At 41.6% G+C, this 9,327-nt stretch overlaps 1 protein-coding gene across 1 annotated transcript; it reads right to left on the bottom strand.

The window, feature by feature from the left end:
- Nucleotides 1-2,282: 2,282 nt before the first annotated feature.
- Nucleotides 2,283-7,495, bottom strand: LOC124045094 (uncharacterized protein At5g50100, chloroplastic-like). The gene is made up of 4 exons (XM_046364329.1): nt 7,209-7,495; nt 6,654-6,811; nt 6,279-6,467; nt 2,283-2,873 (listed from the first exon to the last, which is right to left on the bottom strand). Exons 2-4 carry the CDS (start codon nt 6,777-6,779, stop codon nt 2,682-2,684), a joined length of 507 nt encoding a protein of 168 aa, XP_046220285.1. The 5' UTR covers nt 6,780-6,811; nt 7,209-7,495; the 3' UTR covers nt 2,283-2,681.
- Nucleotides 7,496-9,327: the final 1,832 nt, after the last annotated feature.

The following is a 9,327-nucleotide window of genomic DNA, read 5'->3' as shown; positions in this document are numbered from 1 at the left end:
CTATTGGCTGGTCTGAGCGGAGGGTTGGGCATAGCAGCCCTCTGACTGACCAATCCTCTTTAAGAGCGCAGATCCCTCTGCTTAAGGTCATCTGCTGTTACCACAGACTGACTGCAGGCTGTGAAGTACATGGAGTAGATGTCTAAATAAAGAGAAGGGGCGATAGGGATTTCAGAGTGAGTTGAGAAAGGCACAACTTCCATTCTAGCCAGTACATATTTCAGACAGATGTGGCTGTCAAGTGATGTTTTGTTATGCTTCTCAGAACTAACATAATATAGACAGTATGCAGAGCTTCTCAGAACTGAAAAATGTACAGTGCATAGTTCCTATTTCACTAGCATTGTTAAAATTTACATTCCAAATATTTGCTATGTACAGTGCATTCAGAAAGTATTCAGATCCCTTCACTTTTTGTTACGTTACAGCCTTATTCTAAATTAATTTGGTTTTGTGTCTCAATCTACACACAATACTCCATAATGACAAAGTGAAAACAGTTTTTGCAAATGTATGAAAAAATAAATAAACAGAAATACCTTATTTTCACAAGTATTCAGACCCTTTGCTATGAGACTCAAAACTGAGCTCAGGTGCATCTTGATCATCCTTGAGATATTTCTACAACCTGATTGGAATCCACATGTGGCAAATTTAATTAATTGGAAATTATTAGGAAAGGCACACACACCTGACTATATGAGGTTCCAAAGTTGACAGTGCATGTCAGAGCAAAAACCAAGCCATGATGTCGAAGGAATTGTCCTTAGAGCTCCGAGACAGGATTGTGTCTAGGCACAGATCAGGGGAATACTATCAAAACATTTCTGCAGCATTGAAGGTTCCCAAGAACACAGTGGCCTCTATCATTCTTAAATGGAAGAAGTTTGGAACCACCAGGACTCTTCCTCGACCTGGCCGCCCGGCCAAACTGAGCAATCGGTGGAGAAGGGCATTTGTCAGGGAGGTGACAAAGAACCCAATGGTCACTCTGAAAGAGCTACAGAGTTCCTCTGTGGAGATGGGAGAACCTTCCAGAAGAACAACCATCTCTGCAGCACTTCACCAATCAGGCCTTTATGGTAGAGTGGTCAGACAAAAGCCACTCCTCAGTAAAAGGTACACGACAGCCCAATAAGAGTTTGCCAAAAGGCACCTAAAGGACTCTCAGGCCATGATAAACAGGATTATCTGGTCTGATGAAACCAAGATTGAATTCTTTGGCCTGAATGTCAAGCATCACATCTGGCAGAAAACCAGGCACCACTCTTCACTTGGCCAATACAATCCCTACAGTGAAGCATGGTGGTGGCAGCATCATGCTGTGGGGATGTTTTTCAGTGGCAGGGACTGAGACCAGGAGTGGCTTTGGAACAAGTCTCTGAATGTTCTTGAGTGGCCCAGCTGGAGCCCGGACTTGAACCCGATCGAACATCTCTGGAGAGACCTGAAAATAGCTGTGCAGCGACGCTCCCCATTCAACCTGACAGAGCTTGAGAGGATCTGCAGAGAGGAATGGGACAAACTCCCCAAATACCGGTGTGCCAAGCTTGTAGCGTTACGCCCAATAAGACTTGAGGCTGTAATAGCGGCCAAAGGTTCTTCAACAAAGTACTGAATAAAGGGTCTGAATACTTCTGTAAATGTGATATTTCAGTTATTATTATTTTTACTTCTAGAAACCTGTTTTTGCTTTGTCATTTGGGGTTATTGTGTGTAGATTGATGAGGAAAAAAACAATTGAATCCATTTTAGAATAAGGCTATAACGTAACAAAATAAGGAAAAGGTCAAGTGGTCTGAATACTTTCCGAATGCACTGTAAATTTGCATTAGACTGATCTGTAAAGCAATATAGGTCAACAGGTGCATAGGCAAGAGCCCAACTCATATATATCACAATGTACCCTACAAACAACCTAAAATAACCTTGTCACATACTGGGTCCATGTTTAGTAAACAACATAGTGATGTTCTAAGTATCTCAACCTTTGTCAGGCACATGATGTACAGAGACTCCTTGAGCACTCTGAAAATCAGAAAGATATAGTTGAGGCATCAAAGTTATCTTGAGTTATTTTCTCAGGACAATCCTCATCATTTTGGGAGGATTTTCAACAATATTTACTTTTGAATGACCTTTAGGTAGTGAATGACAATGAATAGTGAATGACTAAGAAATATACAAACTACTGACATACAATATAATACCATCTCTAACTGTATTATTCATCATTTGTGTCAAACAACCTAATGAAAAAAAACATGCCAACTTGAAAATGGTTGATGATCATAGCAAATTATTTATTCATGGATGACTTGCAAACACATTTAAATGTACTGGGACCTATTCAATAGCCTCGTCTCAGATAAGGATGCCATCTAGTGGTAGCTTTATGTTGTTACGCCTGAAGATTTCAAATGGAAAGAATGTCTGTATGGCATAAAGAGATGAGGCTAGAAGGGCATTTATATAGTGTACATTTCCTGCATGGGTTCCAGCAAAAGGAGTGCAAGCTCTATTACTACGTTTCAGTCAGTGGAACTCAGTGCCCAAGTGCACCTGATATAAAGAGGAAATAGAGTTTATATTGACTGTAAAGAGGTGCCACGCATGTAATGAGGTGCTGACACCTCTGTTTACGGGTTCGTTTTTAAAATTGTAGTTTTTAACCTCCCTGGTCAAGGTTCTTTCTTCACACAGCGTCCTGTAGTACAGTCTTCCCGTCCGGTCCATTTCAGGCGGTTTTTAGCAAAGATTGCATAGGCTTTGTCCATGACTGGTCTAACGAGAGGCCATGACATGAAGCGGCCTAGCCAGCCTAAACCAACTGCACTGTACATGACTGTAAAGGCTGGAACTCCACGGTGAACCTGGAGGGAGGTGGGAGGAAGTGGCAGAGTTATTGAAAGAAGAGATACATACTGTGGTTGTTACTAACTAAACTGAACAAATATATGAACGCAACATATAAAGAGTTGGTCCCATGTTTCATGAGCAGAAATAAAAGATCCCAGACATTTTCCATACGCACAAAAAGCTTGCTCTAAAATGTTGTGCACAAATTTGTTTACAACCCTGTTAGTAAGCATTTCTCCTTTGCCAAGATAATCCATCCACCTAACAGGTGGATATCAAGCTGATTAAACAGCATGATCATTACACAAGTGCGCCTTGTGCTGGGAACAATAAAAGGCTACTAATGTGCAGGTTTGTCACACAACATCACAGATGTCTCAAGTTGAGGGAGCGTGCAATTGGCATGCTGACAGCAGAATTGTCCACCAGAGCTGTTGCCACAGAATTGAATGTTAATTTCTCTACCACAGGTATTTCAAAACCGTCAAGGGTACGCAAAATTAAAATGTGATTCACATTTTAAAATATATATTTACATTTTCAAACAGTCCATTTATATTTTCCAACGGGGCTTTACATTTGGGTGAGTTCCCCCCCCCCCTCGCCTGAGTAGCCTCGTTTCAATGCCAAAAATAAAATTAAACCATCTAGTGTTCAGCGAAATAACAGCAATGTCAAATACAGGTAGCCTAGTCAAATAATTAACATCCAATCACATTAACCGTTACTCTCTCGTGGGAACTCCACAAACAGTCCGTATGTAGCTGCTGCTCATGTTGGTAGCTGTACTGATGGAGCAAAAGCCATGACAGGAAGACATAGTGGAGTGGTAACGCACGTGCAAGCAGTTGCTCCTGACGCCACTTGGGTACACTGCAGCATCCACCGAGAGGCTCTTGCTGCCAAGGAATGCCTGATAGCTTGAAAGACGTTTTGGACGCTACAGGGAAAATGGTTAACTTTGTTAAAGCAAGGCCCCTGAACTCTCCTGTATTTTCTGCACTATGCAATGATATGGGCAGCGACCATGTAACGCTTTTACCACATACAGAAGTTATCTAGTTATCAAGGGGCAAAGTATTGACACATTTTTTTAATTGAGAGAAGATCTTAAAGTTCACTTTACTGACCATAATTTTCACTTGTCTGACCGCATGATGACGAGAGACTGGCCTATATTGGTGACGTTTTTTCTCGCCCTAATGATCTGAATCTAGGATTACAGGGATTTTCAGCAAATATATTCAAAGTGCGGGACAAAATTGAGGCTATGATTAAGAACTTGGAGCTTTTGTCTGCTTTAACAAGGACAATACACAGGTCTTTCCATCATAGTACGATTTCATGTGCGCAAATTAACTCAAGTTTACTGACAATGTCAAATGTGATATAGCGAAGCACCTAAGTGAGTTGGGGGTGCAATTACGCAGGTACTTTCCCGAAACGGATAACAAACAACTGGATTCGCTATCCCTTTTCATGCCCTGCCTCCAGTCCACTTCCCGATATCTGAACAAGAGAGCCTCATAGAAATTGCAACAAGCGGTTCTGTGAATGATTAAATTCAATTGAAGCCACTGCCAGATTTCTGGATAGGGCTGCGCTATCCTGCCTTGGCAAATCACGCTGTTAAGACAGTGATGCCCTTTGCAACCACGTACCTATGTGAGAGTGGATTCTCGGCCCTCACTAGCATAAAAACGAAATACAGACACAGACTGTGTGTGGAAAATGATTTATGACTGAGACTCTCAAATACAACCCAACATTGCAGAGTTATGTGCATCCTTTCAAGCACACCCTTCTCATTAACCTGTGATGAGTTAGTCACAATTTTTGATGAACAATGATGGCAAGAAACAACATTAGAGAGTGTGCTGACTGGTGCTAGAGGGGGTACGCAGCTGTAGGTTGAATGTTTGAAGGGGTACGGGCGTATAAGAGGTTTGGGAACCACTGCTTTAACATAAGCCACCCCAACATCATTTTAGAGAATTTGGCAGTACGTCCAACCGGCCTCACAACCACAGACCTCCACATCCGGTTTCTTCACCTGTCGGATCGTCTGCGGCCACCCAGACAGCTGATGAAACTGTGGGTTTGCACAACTAGGGCTGTGGTGGTCATGAAATTTTGCCAGCCAGTGATTGTCAAGCAAATAACTGCTGGTCTCATGGCAATTGACAGTTAATGAACAAACACATTTAGCATTCCTGGCTTCCACACACAGCCTACAAACCACTGATGCAGACCTTTGGAAAATCTACATTTTAAAAAGTATAATAAATAAATTGAAATTAGCTTACATCATCACAATAAATCCATTTTTTATTTTAGACATTCTAAAATGTAGTAATTTAGAGTTACTTATGCAACTTTAGTTGTGATACAAATGTTGGGCTATATGTTTTGATATTTAATACATTCCAAGGCTGCATGATACGACTAATGATGATTTGAAAAAAGCTGCATGAAAAGCATGAGCTCTGCTTAGCTTTTTTTTTGCACAGGTTGCACACACTTAAGTCTCTTATTCACAATTAAACAAGCACTTAGTGTGACCGTAACGCACCATAAAATAATACATGCCTTTGCGGCCAGTGTCCGTTGTGCCCTTGGGATGAATATCCCCCATAGTACAAAAGTTGGCCTATTCCATTCTGTGCATGAAATAAATATTCCAAGCATAGCCTGGGACAGTTGTGGGATGAGATAAAAAATGAATACAACCACTAGAATCAAAAAACGTTTTAAAAGCAATGATCAAGCCTGTATCACATCCGGCCGTGATTGGGAGTCCCATAAGGTGGCACACAATTGCCCCAGCAGAGTGCCCCATGGTGATGGGTGATATAAGCTAAGTACAACGAGCACAATCACATTTTATCGATGGCAATTTGAATTCAGTGAGGCTCCGTGACAAGATCCTGAGGCCCATTGTTGTGCCATTCATCCACTGTAATCACCTCATGTTTCAGCATGATAATGCATGACCCCGTGTCACAAGAATCTGTACACAATTCCTGGAAGCTGAAAATGTCCCAGTTCTTCCATGGCCTGCATACTCAGACATGTCACCTGTTGAGCATGTTTGAGATGCTCTGGATCGACGTGTTTGACAGTGTGTTCCAGTTCCTGCCAATATCCAGCAACTTTGCACAGCTATTGAAGAGGAGTGGAACAACATTCCACAGGCCACAATCAACAGCCTGATCAACTCTATGTGAAGGAGATGTGTTGTGCTGCCTGAGACAAATGGTGGTCACACCAGATACTGCCTGGTTCTGATCCACGCCCCTACCTTTTTGTTGTTGTTGAGGTATCTTTCATTTAGATTTTTGTTCAGCAAACAAAGGACCGACAACATAGCCATTCTTGCCATGCATATTTGCAGTGTCGTTCCAACTCAAGCTGTTTACCTTGTTATTCTCATCAATCACGTGCATCTCGTCCATGGCCATCTCATAGCTGATTCCCCCATACTTCTCTTCATTGAAGCATTGCAGGGAGATGTCCACAAAGTCTACTTTCCCTGGTCGGTTTCTCTGCAGAAACTGCAGGAATTGGATCTCTTTAACACATATGGGGCATTCTCCATCATATAGCACCTGTGATTGAGTGGAACAGAGAAAAAAACAGTTTATGCATTTCATTGACAGTTGATCTCCAGCTACATATTAGCTCAAAATGTCCCTACAGTCTTGTTGGCTGTCTTATTGTAGCATATGCATTGAATATATTGTTGACATTAATCTTGTTTTGGAGCCCAGGATATGCAACATGAGTTACCTTACCCTGACAGCAGCAGGGTCCGTTGAATAGGTCCGATGGCTGCAGAGAGGTCGTGTCAAACCAATCACAGACCTTGAACTCACACTACTGGTTATTCTAGCCAACAATGTCCTCACAGTAGACAGCATTCTGTGGCAGCCACCGCACTAACTGAAGCAGTCTGGACCCCAGGAATATAAAATCAGGAAATATAAAGTATTAATGATAGCTGTGATTATTGCTTGTGCTTAATTACATTAAAACCATACTTTTCAATTGTTTCCAAACATAGTGAGTTTGTAGAACAAATACATTGACCAAAACCTATCTCTAAATGTACAAAAACAAATATTTGGAAAATATTTGGAATTACTGGATTACTGGCTAGGTGAAGAAAAGTGGTTTAGCTAGCTAACGTTATTTGCTTTTGCTAGATAGATACCGTAGCTAGCTACAGTATGTCACTTAACAACAAACTCTAGATAATTAATTAGACTGGCTACCAGATTAGCTAGTCATTCTAGCAAAGTCAATAGACAATTAACCTTAACTATACAAAGTATGCGATCAGGTCTTACCAAACAGCAGAGGATGGTCCAATTCAGGCAAGCTGTGATTCTCAATGACACTGGCAGACACTAAAATCCAAACGTTACACAACTGCATTGTAGCTAGTTCAAAATGCTAGCATTGTTGATAGTTTAGCGAATGGTACTTAGTTTCAGCATTGCTGTAGGTAAGAGTAGGCTCATGTAATTGTTTCCTAGCTAATTAAGATAAAATAACGATGGAAGTTTATTTGGACAGCTGCTGGCTAACGACTAGCTAACAACAAAATTTTAGCATGTTTTATAACAAACGTGGTCGCAGGTCATTCTGGGATTTGCAGTCCGTTTTGGGACCTGTAGTCCCGATGTTGGCCAATGACGTGCCTTGAGTGAACGCCAACAATTATTGTCTACTATAGTCATTGGCCTCACCTCAGCTAACGGAATGTCTGATACCCGAGCAATGTACACAGAAAACGGTGATACCAAAGAGTAAATATACTCTCTGGTGATACACCACCTGAAACGTCTGCCGGCTAGTTGTGTTATTCAACAAACCTGCTTTTTTCGCCATCGAGCCAATCTGCTGGGGGCTACAGTCGTAATGGGATATTGAAAGGGAACATTTTTTACATGATGGGGAAAGTATTAATTATTAAATTATTAAATGTGTGACAGTTTACTTGACACAAGACTGAAATCAAACATTACACTATTGATTAAATGTGCATTTTACATTTACTGCAACTTTCACAGCATTTGTCAATAACCAAGTCTAGGTTGTACAATCAGTAACATAATAAGAATATTCATTGACATTTTGGGATAGGTGCAACATAAGAAAAACGATAACAAGGGTTTGAGTGAGAGGTCTGTTGTCTCCAAGTGGCCACACACATCTCAAAACTGTGCGCACAGTTCCTAAGTAATTTCCATGCAATCATGTAATTAGATAAATAAATACACTGACCAAAAATATAAACACAACATGTAAAGTGTTGGTCCCATGTTTCATGAGCTGAAATAAAAGATACTCTAAATTTTCCATACGCACAAAAAGCTTATTTCTCAAATTTTGTGCACAAATTTGTTTATATCCCTGTTATTGAGCATTTCTCCTTTGCCAACATAATTCATCCACCTGACAGGTGAGACATATCAAGAAGCTGATTAAACCGCATGATCATTACATAGGTGCACCTTGTACCGGGGACAATAAAAGGACACACACTACAATACCACAGATTTCTCAAGTTGAGGGAGCATGCAATTGGCATGCTGACTGCAGGAATGTCCACCAGAGCTGTTGCTAGAGAATTGCATGTTCATTTCTCTACCATAAGCATACTCAAACGTTGTTTTAGAGAATTTGCCAGTATGTCCATCTGGCCACACAACTGCAGACCACACCAGCCCAGTACCTCCATATCTGGCTTCTTCGCCTGTGGGATCATCTAAGACCAGCCACCTGGATAGCCGATGAAACTGTGGGTTTACACAACTGAAGATTTTCTCCACAAACTGTCATAAACTTTCTCAGCGAAGCTCATTTGCGTGCTCGTCGTTTTCACCAGGGTCTTCACCTGACTGCAGTTTGGTGTGGTAACTGACTTAGTGGGCAAATGCTCACCATTGATGGCCACTGGCACGTTGAAAAGGTGTACTCTTCACGGATTGATATCGGTTTCAAGTGTAGCGTGGAGATAACAGACAATGTGTATGGCGTCGTGTGGGAGAGCGGTTTGCTGATGTCAACATTGTGAACAGTGTGCCCCATGGTGGGGGTGGGGTTGTGGTAAAGACAGGCATAAGCTACGAACAATGAACACAGTTGCATTTTATGGATAGCAATTTGAATGCCCAGAGATACCGTGAAAGATCCTAAGGCCCATTGCCGTGCCATTCATCCACTGGCCTCACTTCATGTTTCAAGATGATAATGCACAGCCCCATGTCACAAGGATCTGTACACAATTCCTGGAAGCTGAACATGTCCCAGTTCTTCCACAGCCTGCCTGCTCACCAGACACGTCACCCTTTAAGTATGTTTGGGATGCTCTGGATTGTTATCTTCTCATGGCTGGGGGGCAGTATTGAGTAGCTTACATGAATAAGGTGCCCAGAGTAAACTGCCTGCTACTCAGGCCCA

This window comes from Oncorhynchus gorbuscha, linkage group LG10, assembly GCF_021184085.1.
Source record: "Oncorhynchus gorbuscha isolate QuinsamMale2020 ecotype Even-year linkage group LG10, OgorEven_v1.0, whole genome shotgun sequence".
NCBI lineage: Eukaryota > Metazoa > Chordata > Actinopteri > Salmoniformes > Salmonidae > Oncorhynchus > Oncorhynchus gorbuscha.
Note: the sequence above shows the minus strand (reverse complement) of the source record. Positions and strands in the feature narration are given on the sequence as shown.

What these genes read in the sequence shown, in the direction of transcription:
- LOC124045094 (XM_046364329.1), bottom strand. Translation starts at nt 6,779, where the DNA reads ATGCTGTCTACTGTGAGGACATTGTTGGCTAGAATAACCAGTAGTGTG. An exon ending in CGGACCCTGCTGCTGTCAGG is followed by an intron (nt 6,468 to 6,653) that starts GTAAGGTAACTC and finishes ACTCAATCACAG; the next exon opens with GTGCTATATGATGGAGAATG. An exon ending in TGATTGATGAGAATAACAAG is followed by an intron (nt 2,874 to 6,278) that starts GTAAACAGCTTG and finishes ACCTCCCTCCAG; the next exon opens with GTTCACCGTGGAGTTCCAGC.